Raw genomic sequence first — 24,674 nt, forward strand, 5'->3', positions numbered from 1 at the left:
AACACCAGCCATGACTCATGGGAGTTTGAATTGTCTATTGAGTTGAGCAGCCTAATAGGCTCTTCTACACAACCTTAGGTATTGCCTCCCCCATCCCTCAGAAATGCATCAACCAAAGATAGAAATTTAGAAGATTTACATAGAAACTCAATATATCTCACCAATAGGGTTGATGTGGCATTTGCACCTGTCCAATCTGCTGCCCTGATGTGGACTGTTGATGAGCAACTTTAGTGCCTCTCTTCTCCTTCCTTGAACATGAACAGGACAGACCTTCAGATGCAGGACATCTTCAAATAGAGGATTGCCCCACGTAAAGGCCACCCTATGAATACATTGCAAATATATGTGGGATTCACTGCACCACAATTCATGGGATAAAAAGTGGGGAATAGTGTTTCACCAGCACTAGGTACCTCCATTGCTCAGATTGGGTGAGGCTTATATGGGCCCCCAAATATTTTATTCAAGCTGGTGCCCCTGCACACGATGCTGATATCAACATTTTATTAAAGGGTCCTGAGACCTGGTCTACACAGAGTAGATAATGTACAAATGTTTCTGTTTTGCAACATGTTGGAGTATGTGTTCTCTATTTAATAAACAAATAAGGAAAAATGTACATTTGTAGATTTGTCCGCATGCGTATATCTCATGTAGATACTTTTCATAGATTGAATTTTAGGAATTATGCATGGTGTAAAGAAAATGAATAGAGAGAAGCTTTTCTCCCCTTTTCATGGTACTATCATCAGGGGTTGTCCAATGAAACTGAACGATAGATGATTCAGAACAGAGAAAAGGAAGTTCTTCTTCACCCGGACCATACTTAACCTATGGGATTTGCTTCCACAATGATGTGTTGATGGTCACCAGTTGGGCAGAACCATGGAGGTTGCTAATCACAATGGCTATATCCCGACTCCAGAATCAGACAAGTCATGCTTCTGAATATCAGTTGTTGAGGAACAACAGCAGTAGACGCTACTGCCTCATGTCCTGCCTTTGAGATTCTCATAGCATCTGGTTGTCCACTCTGGGACATGGGATGTTTGTTGTTGTTTAGTTGATTAGTCATGTCCGAATTTTCATGACCCCATGGACCAGAGCACGCCAGGTACTCCTGTCTTCCACTGCCTCCCGGAGTTTTGTCAAATTCGTGTTGGTTCCCTTTTACTTGTGCCCTCAATCTTTCCCAACATCAGAGTTCCACCCCCCCAGGCAGTCTTCTCTTCTTATGAGGTGGCCAAAGTATTGGAGCCTCAGCTTCAGGATCTGTCCTTCCTGTGAGCACTCAGGGTTGATTTCCTTCAGAATGGATAGGTTTGATCTTTTCTCAAGAGTCTCCTCCAGCACCATAGTTCAAAAGCATCAATTCTCCGGCAATCAGCCTTCTTTGTGGTCCAGCTCTCACTTCCATACATCACTACTGGGAAAACCATAGCTTTAACTATACAGATCTTTGTCAACAAGGTAATGTCTCTGCTTTTTGAGATGCTGTCTAGGTTTGTCATCGCTTTTCTCCCAAGAAGCAGGTGTCTTTTAATTTTGTGACTGCTGTCACCATATGCGGTGATCATGGAGCCCAATGAGGTAAAATCTGTCACTGCTTCCAATTCTTCCCCTTCTGTTTGCCAGGAGGTGATGGGAGCAGTGGCCATGATTTTAATTTTTTTGATGTTGAGCTTCAGGCCATATTTTGTGCTCTCCTCTTTCACCCTCATTAAGAGGTTCTTTAATTTCTCCTCACTTTCTGCCATCAAAGTTGTGTCATCTGCATATCTGAGGTTGTTGATATTGCTTCCGGCAATCTTAATACCAGCTTGGGATTCATCCAGTCAAATAAATCTCTGGTCTGGTCCTGCAGGGCTCTTTCTGTAACCTTATGAGATCATAGCTCTGCATGTGCAGGAATTCATACCACCACAACCCCCTTGTTGGGAAACATCTGTCCATTTGATGCAACTCTTGCAATCTGAAGTCCAGTAGCAATTTTGTACTGGTATCTGCCATTTGTACAGATAAACAAGGCCTGAAGCTTATGTGAAGAAAGGTTGTGTGAGCTATGTCACAATACCTTAAGCTTCTTGCTTAAGAAAAGCCATTCTTTTCTCCCTGCACAGAGAACACGCACAATGGAGAATGGATTACAAATGGTTCATATTTGTGCTTGAATGCCATCTTCAAGCCTCAGAGGGGTAGGGGTGTCCTTCTGAGCCTGTCAATCTCTTTACATTACTTTTGGTTCCCTGTATAATAGCTTAAAAGCTCCCCTGACTGACAGAAATGGCCTGAGGCTGAGATTTACAGAAAGGCATTCTGTATTGAATAGAACCTCCCTGGGAGCTGCTGCTGAATTGAGCAGCAAATGGTTTAGGGGTGACCACGGAATCATAAAGTATTGTTCTGAAGACCCCACACCCTAAACAATTATTTTCCACTGTAATCTAGATACAGGAAGGTAGGGTTGTGGAACAGCAGGCTGTATTTGTTGTTGACATTTTGCCATCCAAATTAGGCAGGTAGCAGCAGCCGCAGAGCTGAAGGCTGGTGCTTGTTAATCTGCCGGACCTGGAAATTACATTATTGATGAGCCTGGTCTGATTGTAATACCGTATAGTGTATGTGTGCATTAAAAAGGAAGGAGCATGGAAGCCCTCTGATCTTTTAAATAAATAAAGTGGTTAAAAGAAATGCATTTCACATGTACTAAACCCAAGCACTTTTACCAGGCCAAAATATAATGGGTGCCTCGCTTACATGCCTGCCATTAATGCAAGACAACCCAATAACAAGAAGGGATGTGTTTGTGTATTATTCATGGTTTGCCCTAAGCACGACCCAGGAAAGAGTCCAGTGGTGGAAGAAAGGCCTTGTGAAAATTGCTAAGAAAGTCTTCATGTGAAATGCAAACTTTATGGAGTAGATGTCTGTACTTTCTTCTCCGCTTCAGATACCACACATTAATCCTTTCTGAACACAAGGATCAGTCAGGCATTTTAACTTAAACATATTTTCACTGCCCTTTAATCTCTCATTTTATTAATCTCTCTCTCTCTCTCTCTCTCTCTCTCTCTCTCTCTCTCACACACACACACACACACACACACACACACATTTTGCATATATATATCTGGTTGCCCTTTAAGATCTTGAAACAAACAATTTTTAGTGGAAGGGGAACTGATCTGAACTTTTATTTTTAGTGTGGGTGTCGGTACAAACATTTCTCCTGTCTCAGGATGGAAATAACCATAGATTATGTTTCTTCTCTTCTCAGAACTTAGATTTTCCAGAATCTTTAATTATATATCCTTAATTATAAAAGAAATCAGTCTACAAGTAACTAATATTAGCATAATAGTTACTTATAAGAACAATATAATAAAAAGAGTAGCTCTGCAAATATTTGATCTTAGGAAAAAATAATAATTTCAAAGACTTTATTGTATGCTTCTTCACTTGTGAACATTGCCCCCCCCACACACACACATAAGAAAAATGGGAGAGACTTGAATTTTAACAGCATCCGAAATAATGGGCCCAGTATGATTTACCATTTTACTCATCTGCAAAACAGAAAAAATGAATGGGGTGGGGCAGATACACAATGTCAGAGCAGAGAAACTGCATCAGAAGAAGTGAACAAAAGAGGTAACCAATTTGCATAAAATGCATTTGATAATTTATGTGTATTGGTGCGTATTTAGAAATCATTACATCTCATCATATTCTGTTAGATTAGTGCTTCCCAACTTCCCAACTTTTTTGGCCATGCCCCACCTAAGCATCTCTAAAACCCTGATTGCCACCCCCGGTGACATATAATTCTTATTATTCCAAAAGTGAACTCCTAGTCATGCGGAGGAAGCCTAAAAGGCCATTAACTGTTACTAACTCATTCTTGAATTGCCCCCCTTGAAAATCAAATTGCCCCCCTGTGGGGTGCGTGCCCCATGTTGGGCACCACAGGGTTAGATGGAGAGTGGTGTGCTCAGTCTGCTGACCACGTGCTACTAACTGTTGATGGGAAATGTCAATGTTCCCACTCTTTATTCCTTCTAGTTTCTTATCTTAAAATCAGACTTCAACAGCCCACAAACAGAGGACACACTCAAATAGAGGCCTGTCTTCTGTAATGTAGGACACAGGACCATCCTGAGTTTAAAGGTATGCATAGTAAAGGCAGTCACATACATACTACCCAACAGTGTGGGGTCAGGCCACAAGGCAGTGCATCCATACCACAGCAGCTGCATGTGGAAAGAGCCCTTAACAAATCTAGTTTTAGACACAATTCATTATATACCAAGGTGAAATAAACCTTGGCAAGGCTGCACTCTTCAGTGCTCTACTGATCTCCTACAGGTCATTTGGGGAGGAAAATGGGATAAGAAACAGGTTTATCCTCCCACTTCCCTATGTATCCTGCATTATAATCCTTTCCTTTTTCCAAAACCTCACTTCTTTTACTTTACTTTTTCCTAAACTGGTTCCAGTTACTGTTATGGTGGAGGGGAGACAGTGAAATGCTTTGTTTTGAGGTTGACTTTGCAGCAGGAAATGACGTATTTCTATTTTCTGTGTGTCCCTGTCGGAGATCGCCAACACGCCTTCCAGGGAGGCACTCTGGTGACCCTGAAAGGGACGTGCCAAGCATCTTCATCCTGGCACAGCTGTGGCCCCTTGCTGTCCCCCCAGATGGTGCCCCTGTTCTCCATCATAATACTTTAATACTTTACTCCGGAACAATCTTGAATACCGGTTACAATAAGATAAATGTTACAAAATAAAGTAACCTACTTCTAGAAAGCAGTGAGGTTTGGTCCTTTATGCAGTTCAGTAAACTTTCCCAAAGGGAGATACTGAGCTTGTTCATCATGGCAGAATGTCTCTGCAACTGCTGCTACTAGCCATCTCCAACAAGCACACACAGGCTTCTCACTTTTCAGCTTCCTGCTGTGAGAGCTTTGCGGCTCCAGTTCCCAGAGATTAGTCATCAGGTAGCTTATCTCACCTTAAAGGAAAAATAACCAGCCTTCTCTGACGCATTTGCCAGAGTGCAACCTCTTTGCCGAAGATAATTTTCCCATTACAACATTTTAAATACAGTGTATTCAGGCACAGCATTTCATGCACATTCAACTTGTCATTTTAACAGCCTGCCCTGCCCCTTTACGTCCCAGTAAGTAGCAACAATATGACTGATTGGAGGACAGGTGAGTGATGCTGCCCCATCACACTGTTTGCTAATACTTGTGAAGTTATACAACTAGTTTAATCTCTTTGGTCTTCACTCAGATGGATGTGCTCTCCTCCTTGCAAATTCTAATCCCTTTCCCCTTTGTAACTTGTCTTTCTAATGTAGGAATCTTTGGGAAATACCTCTACTTAGCTAAGTATGCCTTGTGCTGTTATTATTACTACTAGTAATAGTACCAAGAACAAACCGCCTGTTGCTTATCTGTCATTTGTTCCACCCAAAATGAACTAAAAGCTTCTGTGTCGCTGTGCTCATTAATTCAAGCCCTAAATTAAGTGAAATCTCTTCTATTTGTCTTTAATAGTGGAAATACTTAATTACATCCTTTTAATGTTATCAAGTTAATAAATAGCTACAATTATTCAGAGGGATTCATAAATGTGAACAAAAACATCTCTAATTATAGAATGCAGTTGGGAAACACTTTTTATATAGCTATTTTGCATGTCATGTGTTACTCATTACATTAGTCAGTGAATGGTTCAGGTTCAATCCATCAAGATATTGAATGGGACAGCTTCCATTCTTTGCAATTTAACTTGTACAAGAACTTCTCATTGGGTTGTGCTATAAAATTATAATGCATGATAACTCACTAAACTTCAGAAAGTGCAGAAATTGTGTGATTATCTTTCTGAAACCAGCAGGTATGCTTGAATTACAGAATTATTTATAGCTACTTATAACTAGTAGAGTTAATGATTTGTGTTCTACAACAGGGATTCTCAAACCTTCTGCCCCTGAGACATGCTTGAGGTGGTTGACTACTACACTGAATGATGCTGAGAGAGAGAGATTCAGTCACAAATGGTGTCAGTTGAAGGCAGAGTTTGGCATAATCAGCTGGCAATTGTGGAATTCACTTTCCACTGATACCTACCGTATTTTTCGCCCTATAGGACGCACCGTCCCATAAGGCGCACCTAGTTTTTTGGTGGGAAATAAAGGGGAAAAATTATTTTCCCCCCAGGCGCGGGGCTGGGGCGGGGGAAGCCCGAGCTTCCCCCGACCCCAGCCCCCAAACAGGCAGCTCTCTGCAAGCCGTGGGAGCCCAGCGCTGGCTCCTGCTGCTTGCGGAGAGGTCCGCGAAGCCTGGACGTGCTGAGCTCAGCACGCGCAGGCTTCAGCATGCAGGCAACTCTCTGCAAGCAGCGGGAGCCCAGCGCTGGGCTCCCGCTGCTTGCGGAGAGGTGCGCAAAGCCTGGAGAGCGAGAGGGGTCGGTGCGCACCGACCCCTCTCGCTCTCCAGGCTTCAGCGAAAGCCTGCATTCACCCCATAGGACGCACACACATTTCCCCTTCATTTTTGGAGTGGACAAAGTGCGTCCTATAGGGCGAAAAATACGGTAATTCATCTTTGAAAATTGCTAAATTCTTTGCCACAGCATTTTCCTTGCGACAAGGAGTTTCGTAGTTCAGTACTGTGATACAGCCTCCCCATTTTAGGCAGTATTTGCTAATCGAGAGGCTCTAAGAGATTTAGAACACACATATACATGCTTCCCCCCTTTTCTATCCATCATTTTGCTCTGTTCCAGCTTCTGCCAACTTAGCAGTTTGAAAGCACACCAGTGCACATAGATAAATAGGTATTACTGTGGTGGGAAGGTAAACGGCGTTTCCATGCGCTCTGGCACTCATTAAGGTCCTCCGCATGCCAGTAGTGGTTTAGTCATGCTGGCCACATGACCCGGAAAGCTGTCTGTGGACAAATGCCTACTCTCTCATCCTGAAGTGAGATGAGTGTCACAAACCCCATTTTTGCCTATGACTAGACTTAACCGTCTAGGGGTCCTTTACCTTACCTTTACCTTTTATCCATCTCCTGCAATTTCTTCTCCCATTTTACTGCCTTTTCCCCACCTCCTCAGACATCCTTCCTCCCGGGTCTTTGTACACCTACTTCTTCTCATAACAGCTTTCCTCTCTGACTCTCTCCATATCTCTACCTACTTTGCTCATTTCCTTCAACTCCTCCACAGCCCTTTCCTTTCACAAGAGTGATACCTTCATTCCCTCCTCTTCCTCCAAAGTTCTCTGTCTCCTGGCTACTTTTTAAAAAAATCTGTAGAAAGCTAAGCAAACACAACCACTTTAATAAATGTGTGTGTGTGTGTATGTACACACACAGAGAGAGAGAGACACTGTGATGTAGGTAGCAACACTACCATACCTACTGATAGGTTTACTCTTTCTTTCAGTGCTCCCCCTTCTGCTTTCCCCCGAATGAATCCTGAGTAAATAATATCTGAATTCACTGGTGTGTAACGGCTTTATTTTATAACTGGGCCATAAAGGGCGGGCTGCGTGCTTCTCTTCAGACAGACACTAAAATAATACAAAGCAGAAGCAGAATGAAACATTCCTCTAGTCCCCACGCAGTGTTCTGTTGCAACTGGATGATACAGTCTGAAACACCAAAAGGATATCAACCTCCACAACGTGTTTGTCTCTCGCTCCCTGTCTTTAGAAACTAACTAGGTGTGCTTGAGAGTTTGGATGAATACTTCAGTGTAATTTTATATAATTTCATGTTGCCATGTAAATCTCTTTTATAGGTCTCTTTAGATGGAATTTAATGCAGCAGAAACCTTGTCACCAGAAGGATTAATGTCTGCATTAGCATTTCGGCAATAAAAAAAACCTCGGAAGCCAAGTGGTGGAGGCCCACGGACAGCCTTAAACCTGGATTCTTCAGCTCGACATTCACCGTTGGAGTTTTTAATTGCTTGCTGTAGGGAAACCATCGCCAATGCTTACAAGGAACTGCTTATCCCTGGTTCTCTGGGTCCTATTCGATGGAGGTCTCTTAAAGCCACTTCATCCACAACCACAACAGACTTTAGAAGGTGAGCTGAGGGGAAATGTTGTCACAGCACCAGAGAGGAGGACACCCGCCGTGCGGGTCAAGCGAGGCTGGGTGTGGAATCAGTTCTTTGTGTTGGAAGAATACATGGGCTCCGAACCCCAGTACGTGGGAAAGGTAAATGTTTAGTCTTCTAAAAAGCTCAGTGGACTAAATGTTGTATGAAAGAAGTACATGTGTTTTAACATTACAATCCTATACTGTGAGCCTCAGTGAGTTCAATGGGACCTGCTCCCAGGTAACTATAGGATTGCAGCATAAATCTTCCAAATTCTACAGAAGTCGAACATCCAACATGGCTTTTGCGGCTTCCGATTGAGTGCAGGAAGCTCCTGCAGCCAATTGGAAGCTGTGCCTTGGTTTTTGAACGGTTTCAGGAGTCAAACAGACTCCTTGAACAGATTAAGCTTGAGAACCAAGGTACCACTGCATGTTATAGTCTAACTTTTATGAAATCATGTTTTTGGATGTCGTGTTTTTTATACAGAATTGTTGACATTGGTTTTCTGTGGCTTAAAAAGGAAGCTATCAACAGTTGCAGAGGATATAGTAAGCAATCTTTGAAGGATAGGTCACCAGAATGAGGTGCTTTTGTTTTTGTTTTAGACTAAGTAAAAACTAGTCCTAAATAGCAGGGCCACTGCACACCCACACGGGGCAGGCAGATCATTTTGCTGATGCAAATATCGTCTCTGGATTGTGTCTGAAACCACCATGTGATGACCGTGGACCTGGCACAGGGTCTATTGAATTTCTGGCCAGCTCTGTCCCTCCATCCCTCAAGAATCCCCCATTTCATGGTTTTCTGCAGGCTGCCATTCATGAGTGACCACAGCACTTCCAACCAGGCAGAATCGGGTGTTCCACACTGGTGGAGGCAGGCAGGACTAAGCAGAGGACATCCTCTGCCCAATCTACCACCGCCCTAGCAAAAGCGATTTGGATTTCAGCCTTAACATGTTTAGATAAGCTTCAGAATTTGCTTTGCCAATTCATACAACAAAGCCTCTGAGTGAATGTTTAATTTTCAGAAATGTCTTGGAACTTTCTTGTGTGGTAAATTCATGTTCGTATTTATTCTTCTATATGCTGAGTTTAAATTGCTGTGGTTCCCATCCCCACGCCCCAATGACTCCTGTTTGCACAAATAGCAAGTCTATTACACTTTGATTATTACGTTTGCTTGTCAAGAGTACTTTTCACATGCCCATTTTAAAGACTCAGGATGCCTTCCTCAGTGCACTGATGCATCTTTCTGGATAAATAATGTATGGGACTTTGTGTCAGGAGAACCAACTTGGCACAGTTTGGAAGTGGTACAGCAATTCTTGGGTCTAGATTAGGTGATAGTGAAAAGCAGTAATGATTGTAGAATCAAAGATCCAATAGAAAGCAGTAAAAAAAAGGAAACCCCCCCCCGACAGTTCCAGTCAAAGGCAACTATGGGGTTGCTGCGCACATCTCGCTTTCAGGCCAAGAGAGCCGGCGTTTGTCCACAGACATATGGGACACGTGGCCAGCATGACTGAACTGCTTATGGCGCAACAGGACACTGTGATGGAAACCAGAGTGCACGGAAATGCCAATTATGTTCCCACCACCTATTTATCTACTTACACAGGCATGCTTTCGAACTGCTAGGTTGGCAGAAGCTGGAATAGAGCAACAGGAGCTCGCCCTGTCATGGGGATTTGAACTGCAGATCTTCCGATTGGCAACCCCAAGAGGCTCAGTGGTTTAGACCACAGTGCCACCCGCGTCCCCAGAAAGCAGTGATTCATTGACATTGGTCTACATCCATGTTGAGCTGCTTCAATCTCAATTTAAGGGTCTCATAATGATCCACATGATAGGGCAGTTGTTGAAAGGAGAGGGTGCCTCCAATTTCAGCTATCTTTTAAAGTATTGTAATGTGTTTTCCCCTTAAACTTACATGCCATCTTTCTTTCGGCATTGTACCCAAGGCGGCAATCACTTGGTTCCTAGGCTCTCCCATTCAGACACTGACCCAATCCAGACCTGCTTCGCTTCAGTCTCAAAATGTATTCAAACTATTCTTTGTCTTCAGTCTAGCTTCTATAGCTTTGTAAAGCAATTCGAAATTATTTACCGGAAGAAAAATAAAAGCCTCTGTTTCTATAACTGTAAAGGCTTTGTTATAGGAGATATTATTACATTCACTGTGCCTTCTGACCCCTTACCTTCCTTGCAACTTTTCTGTTGTGCTGAGTGACCTTGAAAGGTTAATCTGACATGGCGGATCCTTTTGTATGGTTTCTGCTTATTTAAGTAGCATGTGTGAATGAGGAAGGAGAGCTAGCTGTGATTGCATTCCTGTTTTGGAAATAATTTCCTACACATATTTGTGAGAGCTATTGTGTGTGTCTGTGTGAATCTTAGGAAGAAAAATGGTAGTTTCATATGAGCAGAATAAGCTTTACTGTAACTCCCATTTTGTATATTTCATCAAAAGTATCTGTGTAACTGAATGGTAGGCTAGAATTCAGAGACAGTTTCCAGTGTCATATTCCCTGCCTGTCATTCTTATCATTTGCATGCGCACTCACACAGAGAGAACTGACTTGGCTTTCGGTGAGGGAGAAAGAAAGCAATATGTCAGAGATGCAAAGATCCCCACAACTAGATTTTGAGAGGGACATTTCATCCCTCACAATTCAAGAATTGACATGAGTCTGAGCAGGTAGTGGTGGATGAGGCAATGTGTTTCTATTCTATCCTTTGATCACCCTATAGCAGATTGTGTCATACCCATTTTTTTATATATACTTCATCATTTGATGATAGATCCTTTCTCAGTTAGGTAAACTGCATATTTTAGTGTGACTTTCACTAATTATAGTAAGACCTAATCCATTCAGTCTGCATTTTAGTTCAAAACTACCAAATCTGCATTTCACAGCGCAATACTTGAACCAAACCAATATACAAACCCTTCTGCATTCACACTTCTCTAAAATTTGTGATGCAGTTCCCCAACCAAAGAATGCATACAAAAATGTTTATATCAGAGAAAAGTGCATGCAAATGTGTGTACAGCACAAGTTTTTTGTACATGTACAAAAATAGGCATTCTGTTAGGGTAAAATTACTTGCAAAAATGTGTTTTATTGGCAAATGTTTGCATATTAGAAGACATGTGCATAAAAAAATCAAATCAATATTCATGCAGCCTTTTTTAAAAAAAAAAACTCCAAACATACGCAGAAAAGGGACAAACCAATTTTAAGGCTGGAAAACAGAAACAGAAGGAAACAGAAATTGACAGATCTTTCTATCCCTAATTATACCCCTTAAATCTTCATTAGTGGGTATCCTGCAGATGCCCATACAGTACAACACCATGTACAATGTATAAGAAATCTAAGGAATATAATAATATACTCCTTGAGGAATATTGCCTTTGCCCCACATGGCTGAGAGTTCATGCTCAAGTCAACCAAGGAAAGAGAATAAAGGCCAAACCATACATTGCAGTCAACGTGAGGCTGCCATCCAAACTGACAGACCCACGTCGCATCTCCCCTCACTTCTTGTTACATGTAGCTTCATTTAGCTCATGACAAGTCATTGTCACGCCATGCATTTCCATGCCCCTGCTCCATTCCATTGGCCTCTGCCTTACCGTATTGGTTGCCCCGGTGTGACATGGCAATTGAAGCATACAATTTAAGGATGCTGCGTCGCAGGCAAAGTGAAAATACATTATGCAAGGACAAAGGAGAGAACATGACCTGGGGTGTTGTTTTCAGCAGTACCCAGGCCTGTGCAGTGGCTCAGTGGGGTCAGCCAAGTACATTTACCCAGGGCCTCAAAGGGCTAAGCTGGTTGGTGCTCCCCACCAGGGGCCTACCAAGAAGTCCCTGTGCCTCCCTGTTGACCAGGGGCTCCCACCCTGGGCCTCTGAGAAGTTCTGCATGGGTGTGGCAGTACATTCGTACCTTGATTCTCGAACACCTTGGTACTCGTATGTTTTGGCTCCTGAACACTGAAAACCTGGAAGTGTTCCAGTTTTTGAACGTTTTTTGGAAGCTGAACATCTAATGCGGCTTTTGTTTGAGTGCAGGAAGCTCCTGCAGCCAATCGGAAGCCGCTCCTTGGTTTTTGAACGTTTCGGAAGTTGAACAGACTTCTGGAATGGATTACGTTTGAGAACCAAGGTACGACTCTGCCTACCATAATGTCTAGTTTGGCGCTAAGGAATCTTCTAACCTGGAATTATTTATAGTGGTGTGAGCTCATAGGTTCCTGGTGGGTGTAAGCATTTTAATGTCACTGTGATATGAGGAGAGGTAAGTCTTGGCTGAAGCTGTACGTTTATTATAATAGAGCTTTGTTCTTAGCTGAAGTCTTAGCATGCTGTAGATATTACATGAATCTTTAGTTTGGTCCTTGGGGTGGATTCCTAAATTCTTATTCCTCTATTTCAAATGTGATATGATCACATTTAAAGCTGTGTTTTTTTGTTTGTGTGCCAGTTTCCAGACTCCAGCAAAGATGGCTGGCTCATGTAAGAGTTGTACCCACTAATGTTCTGTGTGCCTCTAAACAATTAAGACAGGCATGAGGACCAGCTATATTAGGCTATATATCAGATTAACATGGCTCAATTGTTACTTTGATATTTTTTAATGGGAGGGGGAAGTCGTAATGATGAAAGAATCTTCTGCCGCACAGGCTGCATGGGTGTAATTTCACTTTAAGATAAGTGATATTGTTGCATCCTTGAGTACTAAGCGCACACTTTTAAGCAAATGTGTCCCTAGTGTGCCGCTTCTATCCAGACAATAAAAATAAAATATGGAAGGAGCTGGATGATAGAATGCCGAATAACGAATGCATAACAGATACTTCATTAACAAGGAGCCAGGAAGCACGGACTGTGAGCATGAAAACTGTGCCTGTTGAACAGCTACTGGACTGACATTTATAGCTGACTTCATCAAAGCAAGATTTATACCAGCAGAAGTTTGCTGCTGCATCCAGCTCCTGAGGTCAAAGGAGTGATTTCCTCCCCTCCCCCCCACACCTCTTTTAGTAATTATTTATCTGCATGATTTCCTTAAATAAGTAACAGGTTGTTGTTCCAAACTACAGCAATATATATGCAAATGACTGGTCCAATCATATAGAGTGCATTTGTTGTTAAATTCACACTATGGCTGTTGTTAAACATCAGCAAATAGTGCACACCACAATGAATTTCCACCACTTCTTCCTTCATGGCATGTCACAAGTGATATTTTCTGACACAAGAGAGAGGGTCAGCGATAGATTTAAAGGGTTTTCTAAGGATTTGTTGATGAATAAGGATGAACTGCATGGATGGGGAAGACACTGGACTGATGGAAATGGGAGAGAAATTTGATTCGGTTCACATTCAAAGGTGAACCTGCGTAATTTGTACTTTCCAAAACAATATTGACCTGAAACACAGCCCTCCTTCAAAAGTGACACTTGCGATTCAATTTTCCAGCCACGTAATGTATACAAAGATGCATTTTGCTATGGTAAAGTTTGCACATATAAACATGCGTATATTGGGATAACTTTGCTTTAAAATCCTGATGAATTTTTTCAGGAGGACTTTTTGCAAATTGATGGGGAAATTTGGAGATCTGAACTTGGAAAATGAGATACTGAGAGAAACCCATGTCTTTCCTCCCTGAATCAGAGCAGGAGACAATGGAGTATTGGATGGAGGGTGCTTAAACCTTCCCCAACCAGTTGCTTCCCACACCTAAGATGCAAAATTTTGAAGTGCAGGCATTTACTATGATGAATGTAACTGTGACCTAAGACATAAACTGAGGTGTGTTTATTGTTGCAGCCAGTAAAGGGGACTAGGCTTTGTACAGGTTTTAATTCTTATGCAAAACATGGTTCAGTAGCCAGTAGCCCCTACATACTTGCTTGTCAGACGTCACATTTTACTAATTGGTGCATACTTGCCAACTGATAAAATTAGAATTAAACAACAAACATGTGTATTTATCCATCCCATATTAAATTTCCCAAATGTCCAATTCCAAATTCCATCTAATGCAGCTCTTGCAAAGGGTTATAATTATTATTCTTATTGGTAAAAGTTCTTCCAAATGAAAAGCTATGAACTTTTATTTTTATAAATGAACCGCTACTTTCCTGCAGAGGCCTAAAGATACTGTATGTGTTAAAGGTTCTTTAAGACAAACAAAAATGTATGCAGCTGATTACAATTTTGGGTGCAAGCAAACTCCAGTAAAACCCATGAAAACATTGTCACTGATTGCTATGAAAGTTAAATTTCACCCTTACTTGTCTTGCCATTATATTTCATATGTGTTGTGTTGTGGTTCGAGGACCCTATCCCCGTTTTGTGGAATGAAGATACACAGAGTATAAGGTTAATGGACAAGAAAAGGCCACAACTTCATTGATTACAGCAAGTGAGAAGGTATTTCCTTAGGCATTGGACCACGACAGATTGACTCCACCCACTCAGAGAGGGGTGAGCCCAAAGGGGGTTTATTCACCAGAAGGTGGAGCCTGTTGATGCTAATACAACTATAATCTCTCCCCTGATGTCACCGAGGGTCGTGCCATGGCCCCCCGCCACACAGGCATCGGGCAGGATCCACGACCGCCGGATTCCTTTAACGGAATATCCAAATTTGAAGGGGTAGGCAATGGCCACACCTAGCCCTTCCACATACCAACAACACATTCCAATGCCTAACCTAACTGCCAATACCAAGAAAGTTGTGACGATTGCTGCGAGGTAGGTGAAAAAACCAAAAGGCCTAATGTCAGATGGAAAAATTCCTACCAGGCCCCCTGGGCAACCAACCTAAGGTCCATAGCAAGGTCAAGAGAAAAACTAAGCCCTAAGCTCTAAGGGAGTGGAGGGTGGGTGACTCGCGATGAGAAGGCAGAAAATGAGGCAGAATGGCTGGCGCAGCAGTATCTCAAACTGCAAACCACGCCCCCACCAAGCCGCCCGGTTGGGTGCCTACCTGTGGGCGTGGTGCGCCAGCCAGTTGAGTGGGGCAGGGGGCATAATGCCCCCTGCGTGATGCAGAAATTGCATCCCGCCCACAACACCTCCCCTCTTGGAGGAGGAGAGGCTTTGTCAAAAATGTACACTTTTCAATGTTGCATTTGTTTGTTCGTTTTAAAAATAGCAATTCCTTACCCCATACTCTGATCAGGCTATCGTGGTGTGCTATTCTGACAGGTGCAGTGATCGTTCCATGACTTATTATGGAACTGCAGCACTAACAATATCAGCGTAATTTATAAATAGGGCTTTAATGGGACCTATTAAATCAGCCGCCAATTTCACTAAACATTTTGGGATGACTAGTTAATTTTGGAAGCCACCTGGAAGAGCACTGGAGAGTTTTACAGCAGACATGTCAGATGCTATCAGCCCAAACTCTCAATCCATTTTATGCTGGCTTCCCACCCCTGGGAGAGTATCTTAAAAAGTGTCAGGTTGCAGAAACTGATGGGGATTAGGCAAGTTCATGGTGAGAGAGTCTGAAATAGTGCTTGAGGTTGACACTTTCAACCCCATCACTAAAAAATCCTTATGACAGTCCGCTTGGGCCATTGTAACCCAAGCTGTAAATCAAAGTGCCTTATGCCTTCATATTATATCAGAATACAGGATTTTGAAGGAAATATTTCAGCTTTACAGGCGAGAGTCAGACACCCTTTAAACCTACTTGGGCAAGAGGAGATCTAAACTGTTTCCCTCCCCCCTCAGCAATTGGGCTTAAGTCTGTCAGAATCATTACTTTTTGTGCTGGTCAGATGAGTGTATAACTAGTAGTCACATTTGCACAAACAAATCTCAGTTTAATGAATGAGATATAACCTGTCCTTCGGCTCCCCATTTCACTCCTCCATGCATACAAGTTTGCGAGCAAGGCAGGAAGAAGCAGCAGTAACACATAGCTTCCCATTACATCTGAACTAATGGCTCCAAAGTAACCAGGATCTGGAAGCCAGTTTCCATGGCTTCATATTCTGGCTTGCTTAGATGCTGTTAACCATACTTTCCTGGTTCTGATGTAACAGGAAGCCATGGTTAACTGTGGATCCCTTGCTTGTTTCACCTCCATCAGGATGGAAGAAAGTGGCTGTGCATCATGAATATCTCTGCTTATTAAGCCAGGATTTGACTGTGCAAATGTGGCTGCTGTAATGGATATCAGTAACCTATACTTCCTGAATTGATAGGAGTCAATAAACACACACCTCTCTCAGCATTGTGGGAAGCTAAACACACACCTCTCTCAGCATTGTGGGAAGCTACGACAGGCCAGAGTGGGTCAACCATAGGGTTGCCATGTGTCTGGAATTTCCCGGACATAGCTGGTAGTTGGCCATTGGAAACAGTGTCTGTGTGGAAATCGTTGAAACATCTGGAAAAATCTGGACGTATGGCAAAGCGTGTTCTGCCTCATGGAGAGCACATCTTGCGGTGGGGTTTACCAGGCCACCCCTCTGTTGCCAGGCAGAATTCCTATGGAAGCTTGTGGCAACGATTGGATGGCTGGGTTGCTGGGGTAAATTCCATGTTGCAATTTGGTGGGAGGGATCGGATGTTGTAAATCCTGTGCTCGCAGCCGGAGCATTCTCTTTCGCTGCGAGCAATGGATCACCCGCCCACCCGCCCTAATTTTATGGGTTTGTGTTGACCTTGCTATGCCTGTCATGGGGTCGTCTGCCGTTGGGGCAGGGGCTTGGTAGGAATTTTGTCCATCTGGCCGATTGGCTGGGCCATTTGGTTTTTGCCTACTGCGTAGCAAATTGTCACAACTTGTAAGGTTGTGGTTAGGCATTGGTTATAAATTGGTGGAGGAGGGGTTAGGATTGGCTGGGCCTGCCCCTCCATGGTTGCTGCGGAATGGGAAATTCCATTAAAGGAATCCAGGGGCTTGCCATCTTTTCGTCCAAATCCCTGGAATGGGGTTAGGTCCAGCAAGCCCTGGGGAGCATGCGGGGAGAGGTGACGGTCTGTGTCTCAGCTCCCTTTCTCCCCAATATTGTTTTTCCCTTACTGGCTTTCGGTGGTGCCCGGAAGTCAGTTCTGTCCCCAGGCGGGGGGACATATAGTCTTAACCAATGCGTAAGCAACCACTCACATTTATGTATTTCAATAAAGTTGTGGCCAAAATTATGCCAAAAACCTTAAACAAAAATTATGTGTGTGTTGTGAGTTATTTGAGGGGTGGCTTGGGGACCTCGACACGCAACCCATGTCAGCAGTGTTGTAATTGGTGATTTCCCTTAAAAATAGCTCATAAATTTCATTTCCCCCTGATATTTCTCAAAAAAGAAGCTTTTCCACCACTTTTTGAAAAATGGCAACCCTAGACAACAGATAGGGTTATGATCAAAATGTCAATGAAACCAAACCTTTGTAGTGAATTTTCACCATAGGTAAAACAAGTTGAGGCTGATAAGGCTGTTAAAATTCCTTCAGGCATGTTGTTTTGTACATTTCAGAGTTAAGGACTGGGTTCATGCCAGAAGAGATGATCAAACAGGCGAAGGAGCATGGGGCATATGAAGTCCTAGTGAAAACTGGACTGAAGAGTCTTGTGACTGAAAGCGAAGCTCAGTGCCCCCTCCATTTCCATGAATAGGACATAATATACTGTCCTTTCCCTTCCTGCCTTTTAACCTGTCACATGTGCTGCTGCTGCTGCTTTTAGCCTGGTGCTTTACTTTGCTCATGGTGAGGGAATGTTTTGCAAAGTAGGTTTCACGTAGGTTTGGAGATGTGTTGTATCTGCTGTTGGTAAGGCTTCTATCAGCAGAATTGGGAAGGAAGTATAGTGTGTGTGTGTGTGTGTGTGTGTGTGTGTGTGTGTGTGTGATTATCCATCCATTCTCAAGCTTTCACATGTCTGAATCTACTCTGGCATGTTGGGAGACAACTCACCCCAAGCAGATTTCATGGGGCTGCAGGGGGGAGAGAGAATAGCAGGAATTTGGTCCATATTCCACCCCCTAGTCTGCTGACCATAAATTCAGTGGGTGCAATTTTCCCCATGCCAGTATCATGCCTGGGGAAAACTGTGTGTAAATACTATTTTGGGAATGGACTCAGATTCTTACATTTATTCTGATTGCAGCCTATGTGCTATTGACACATAGCACAGAGCTCTGCTAATTTTCTCCACTGTTAATGTTCTTATAAGGGGTTTATCCCACTCGACTCTAGATGCAACTTGAAAACAGCTGCTTCCAAAAGAGACAGAAAATAGAAGTCTGGTGTTCCTACTATTCATATGCATGATGTCAAGTTTCAAAGATAGATAACAGATGATGCTGCATGGGCTATTGCTTTAAACATATGTTCAATCAGTCCTTTGAGAAGGACATTACAGTTGTTCAGTTGTTGGCTCTGAAGTGAACACTGCAAATTAGATCTAACGAGCAGTTGTTTTAATACTTAGAGATGGGCAAAATCACTTGGTTCCTCTCTGGAAAGGTTTCCATGTACCCAGAACTCTGCATCAGGAGATGACTGAAGTGTCTGGACCTAAGCTGGAGTCATGAGAATCCCTAGAATGGCCATTATGAAATCACCGACACATAAAATGGCACATCAAACTTCTGACATGTCAAATGGCAATGGAGATGAATAGCATCAGAAATACACAAAACGGCTCACCTTTAAAGCCTTAAACAGTTCGTGTCCAGAATACTTAAAATACTGTCTCTACCCTTTTGAGACTTCCCAGTGCCCAATCACTGATAACATCTAGACAGCATCTCTCTTTGATGTATTTCTGGTGGGAACACAAGAGGGGGGCTTCTCCATAGTGGTGGAAGTCCCTACCCAATAATATGTGTCTGTTCTGCACTGTGTGATGATTTTATGGCCTTAATGAAGAACTTTTTGTTTAGGCAAGTATTTGTTTACCACCTGGTTAGTTTATTAATTTCTGTTATTCTTGATTTGCTCTCCCTCCCCCCATTGCTTCTATCTCCTTTGAATTTTAATTTGCATCTGTCTTGCATTGTGAGTTGCTTTGAGTGAGCAGAAAGAAGAGATACAGGTTCAAGCCCCATGTTGGATGAAAGATTCCTTCATTGCAGGGTGTTGGGACTAGGTGACCGTTGTGCTCCCTTCCAACTCTATGATTATAGGAAAATCTATGCAATGAATAAACAAATAACCAACACACACCAGAGGTAAGGCTCAGGGCAGTCCGAACATGTTTTACTGATTGAATTTGCATGGGCAGAAACACAAATTTGTCACTGTCATTTGGATTGACCCAAATTTGGATTGTGTGTGTGGTATCATTAATTATTATATATTTGTAGACAAAAGAAATTGCAGCTGATGTTCCTTTATATCTATTCTCCTTTATATCTATATCTATTGGGGATGGTTAACTGTCTGGTGTAGCCATTCCAGCAATGTAATTATCACATAACATTGCTCAGATAAGAATGTAGCCATCAGTGCTTGGATAGTGGAGCAGATCCCATCTGCTGGAGCTAGAGCCACCATCAGCCTGCCTCCACATTTTCAGTGGGCCTCTTGCTGTGCAGTTATATCTAGGGTTGACATGTCTATGAATTGGGAAGAAACACACCCATCTTTCAGAATTCGTACTTTGATGATTTTTTCACCGAAGTTCTCCAGCCATTTTGTGTAGATGGGGAAAGTGTGCATAAAATTGTATATATTAGTGAAAATAACATACAAAAACACAATATATTGTATTGTGGAAACACAAGGGGAAATTGTTTTGCAAAAAAAAAAAAAATGTATACAGTATACCTCTGGTTACGAACTTAATTTGTTCCGGAGGTCCGTTCTTAACCTGAGGAACCACTTTAGTTAATGGGGCCTCCCACTGCCGCCGGCCCACTAGCATGTGATTTCTGTTCTTATCCTGAGGTAAAATTCTTAACCCGAGGTACTACTTCTGGGTTAGTCTGTAACCCGAAGTGTTTGTAACCCGAGGTGTTTGTAACCCGAGGTACCACTGTATTAGGTAAAATTGACATTAAAATGCTGGTGAATTTCCATCATGACAGTATCTTAATGTAAACTGACAGAAATATGGAGAACTGAACACTGAGACTGTAAAAATGAGAAACGGTTAGAAAATCAAAATCAACAGATTCACCCAGCCCTAACTATGCCAGCAATGTCAACTTTTGACTTTTTGAAATGGCTGAACAAGCAAGTTTGAGGAATTTGTTCATCTCTGGAGTCCTGCTTCATAAATTACATCTAAGCCAGTCAGTGAAGAGAATCATAGCACAGGCAATCCTTGTGCTTCGGGAACTGAAAGCATGTTCAGCCTAGTATTACTCAGCGTTAGTTAAGAGCATGATGTTTGAACCAGTTGGCTTCACACATCCCCCTTAGTGGAAAAGGGGGGATTATGAAAGCTTGGTGCTCAGTGACTTGCATAGTTCATAAGATGTAGATAAGACTGACATGTGCACACAATGTTCTGTCAATGAGGTTATAATGGATCAGAAACTATAGTAGGACAAACCACAGGTTACACACACAAGGCTGTCATTCATTTAAGTTGTTTTAAGCTAGTTTGGCTATACTGCATTTCACAAAATTCCAGGTAATTATGCTCACCTAACTGGTTTGTGGGTCTGGTTGTATACCTCCCAGCACTGCACTTTTGAATTTCCTCTCCTGCGTTGTTCAGTTATAATGAAACTGTTGACCTCAAAGGTGAACTTTCGAAAATGGGTTTTCTCAGAACGAGGTTGTAAACTTTTAGGGCACTAAACATCAGACAGAATAAAGGGCCCACAAAGCTTAATGTTTTTGAGAGCCTGTTGTGTGCTACAATGGTACCTTTTTCAATTGCAAAATAAAATCAGTAATATATGAGAGGTGAGGAAGTAGAGAAAAATACAGACACAAAGTTGCTCTGAGCAGGTGCACCATTTTCTTATTATTGTTACATCACATGTAGTGCTTGTTCAGATCCCTGCTTGTCCCATGCTTGACATGTGCTTTCTAGGCATGGGTCAGAGTGTTTTCAATCTTCCCTTACACCTTTTCCAAGGAAAGACCCACTCTTTAGCTTTAAATAGGAGCAACCGGCAATCCAGCTATAGCACAAATTGCTGTTTGCTCCTATTTAAAGCTAAAGAGTGGTTTTCCTAAGGGTCAAGGGGTGGGCGTTGAGCAGCAGAACAAGTGAATGAGCCCTTGGAGAGTACCCTGAGAATGGTCAAAGGAATGGTAGATGATTAAGAAGGAAGGAAGGAAATTATGAGAAATTGGAGTCTGGCCTGCTATCCTGATGTGCAAAATGAAACGACAACTTATCTAGGCTAGCTCAGTGGCTTACTTGATGGTTGATATTCTTAGAAACTAGAGTAGCAGTTGTATCCACCAGCCGTTGGCTAAGACCAGTATGAAAAGAAGGGCTAAATGAAGCAGTTTTGAGAATGGGGAAGGGGAGAGGAGCAATCTTCAGTTTTCAAGCCAGCTGGCAAGAAGCTGCTTAGGGGGATTGCAGCAACTCATGTTACGCTTGGGAGACTGATGCTGGGTTGTTGTTTTACTAGCACTGAATGTCTATCAACTTCCCTGCTCCAAAGAATTCAACCCCTTACTTGTGCATGCAAGCAAGAGAGTGTAAGAAGAGCCCCGTTGGATTGCACCAAAGGCCCACCTCATGCTAGTGTCCTCCAGGTCTTGTTGGACACCTGCTTCCATCAGCCCCAGTCAACAAAGTCAATGATCAGGGATGGTGTGAGCTGCAATTCAGTTGCTACTAGAGGACACCATATCAGAGAAGTTGCTGAAAATCTGCAAAAAGGGTTTTTCTCATGTGACCCAGAGCTTCTGACATAAGATGTCCTGCACCAGCTCCTGCCAGCTAATGTAGAAAGGGACTCTAAAACTAGGGAGGTCTGAGTAAGCCCTCTTCTATGGCCCTACAGAAAGAGAGCAGTTGGATTCTACCTTAAACAAGGGTTATTTTTGGCTCAAAAGCTCTTAAAATAGGATTTCTTCAAAATGGATTAGAATCAGGTATATGAAGTAGCATGTTTTGTGCTGATTGCTGCAATAATTCAGAAAGTGGGGGAGTTCATTCAGAAGCACATGATTTGCTACAAGGGAGATGGCCTATTTTAAGGTTAAAAAAGCATTTGGATTCTTGCCGTGTATCCTGTTTTAATCTTGTGTGTTTAATTATGCTAATGACTTATTTATGGTTCGTCTCTATTCTTTGAAAACTTCTATTAACTTGGGTCTGTGATTAATATTCTCGCCCTGCTTTTGTATTCTATTGTTCTGGCATATTGGCCAGAACAATAAATGTGAAAACCGTCAGGTTCCTTCTACATTGTTTATAGTGCAATCTATTGATACCAAGTATAGAGGGAACAGGGGAGGGGAACAAAGCTCAGTGAAAAAGCACATGCATTGCATGCAGAAGTTCCAGTTTCAATTCGTAGAAGCTGTGGCTAAATCTGGAAAAAGCTTCTGAACCTGGACTAATAGATGCTGTATATAAAGCAGTTTCATTGGCAGTCCTCCTATTTTTCTTGCTTCTTTCTCCCAGAGTCAACATCTATGGGAGGTTCTGTTGAGCAAAGACATACTTTATTTGGGGGCGTTTTTCAGTTTCTGCAAAATCACTGTTTGTCACTGTTTCATCCTATTGTCGCCATTTAGGGGTGCTTGGTTAACAGTTTGTTAGCATGAGTTGATGGACCCATCGTTGTTAAAATTCCAGCTCCTTCCCCAAGGTCTCTAGAAGTTAAATCTCTGAGTGGCAGGAGGGTGGGCTTTGTTGTCTCTAGTGCCTATACATCTAAATATGTGTAGATGGACACTGACACCATGTAGTAGTGCACACCATGTGATTTCATTTGCTGCAACTGCTGGGTATGTTTTGAATTGTTTTCCTATTGTAGGGTAATTGTGTTCTTCTAGTCCAGGGATCCCCAAACTCGTCCCTCCAGCTGTTTTGGGTCTACAATTCCCATCATCCCTGACCACTGGTCCTGTTAGCTAGGGATGATGGGAGTTGTAGTCCCAAAACAGCTGGAGGGCTGAGTTTGGGGATGCCTGTCCCAGTTTATCAGTACTGAAAGCACAAATGCTGTATTGGCTTTTAAATCAGTTGATGGAAGGCTATTGTGGGGGAAAATGAATATAGGAGATGGCAGAGAGGGTCCATCATCAAGCATGTGGAGAGGAAGGGAGCTGAAGAGTGGTGTAACCCTGTTTTCATTTGTGAGATGTTGTCACATTTGTTGGGCATAGTCAGAGAATACTGGAGAAGAGAAGGTTAATGGAAGACATGCTAGCTGTCTTCAAATATCTGAAAGGCTGCCATGCAGAAAAGGGAGCAGACTTGGCCTCTTTTGATCCAGATGGACCTAAAGCCATTGGGTGGAAACTGCAATGCGTTGAGTTTTAGCTAAATGTTAGGAAAAACTTCATAGTGGCAAGAGCACTTTTACAGTAGCCTTCCTCAGGAGGTGGTTGTGAGCTCTTCATCACTGTATGTTTTTTTCAGCAGATGCCCATCTATGAGGGATGCAGTGACTGCATCATGCATTTCAGGTTTCCCCAACTGAGTAAGAAAGCTGGACGAGATGCTTCTGCAGCCCATTTCAAATATTATAGAATAATATTCTATGAAGCACATTCTTTTTAAGAGCATGGGCACCTATTGGTCAAAAAAGATGTGTTAAATGAAGAGATGATGTATAATAAAATAACATCATTATGGGTGTGGGGAGGTTAAGGGAGCATGAACACTGCCATCCTTGGGCTGCAACGTTTTGCTCAGCAGGGCCAATCTTATTATGCTAGCCCATGTAAATTATATGTAGTTTATACCAACAAATGTCTTTCAACCAATATGTGCCCAGGCTCCTAAATACAACTTGCTTCATTTTCCATCCCAAAATATCAATGGAAGTTCTGCAAGCATAAACTGCAGCTGTAAATTAGTGTCAGATTAGAATTCATATCCAGCCATGAATGCTGTTCTTAGATTTCAGTTGGATGAATTCCATTCTTGGCCAGGTTATGCAAGCGTTTGTGCCTTCAGGTGCTGACAATTCCCTCCCCTGGATGGAAAATAAAGACAGAAATTGGCTTTGGTTTACCGTAATTGAACCAACAGTAGAAATTAAAATACCCACTACAGAAATCTTGCCTTTCAGATTACTGTGAGCAGCCCTAAACAAACAAACAACCTAATATCTTGGGGAAAGTAGAAGCAGGATAGATGTGCAACCTGACCTTATGAATCTCCCCCACCAAGACTTCTGCCCTTTTAATAAACAAAGTGTACTATTCACTGTTTCTTCAGTTTAGTAAAATCATTGCTCACTTACCTGAGGAGAAATCCTGATGAGGGATTTCTGTTGAAGAGAAGGGATTCACACAATTTCCATACTGACCATTTCAAGAATCTTCACCTGCCAGAAAAGGAACGTTGGATTTTATTTTTTCTTCAGGAACTTTTGAAGCCACTCCTAATTCCCTTGAACTCTATATAG

General features: G+C 42.5%; 1 protein-coding gene across 4 annotated transcripts in view; it reads left to right on the plus strand.

The window, feature by feature from the left end:
* CDH12 (cadherin 12) overlaps positions 1 to 24,674 on the plus strand; it is a 671,646-nt gene that overhangs the window by 497,154 nt on the left and 149,818 nt on the right. For all 4 annotated transcript variants that reach the window (XM_053397110.1, XM_053397109.1, XM_053397112.1 and 1 more), the window contains one exon: positions 7,822 to 8,246. In XM_053397110.1, the coding sequence (XP_053253085.1) occupies positions 8,016 to 8,246 (231 nt within the window). In that variant the 5' untranslated portion in view covers positions 7,822 to 8,015. The remainder of the gene's footprint in view (positions 1 to 7,821; positions 8,247 to 24,674) is intronic.

This window comes from Podarcis raffonei, chromosome 7 (genome assembly GCF_027172205.1).
Source record: "Podarcis raffonei isolate rPodRaf1 chromosome 7, rPodRaf1.pri, whole genome shotgun sequence".
Taxonomy (NCBI): domain Eukaryota; kingdom Metazoa; phylum Chordata; class Lepidosauria; order Squamata; family Lacertidae; genus Podarcis; species Podarcis raffonei.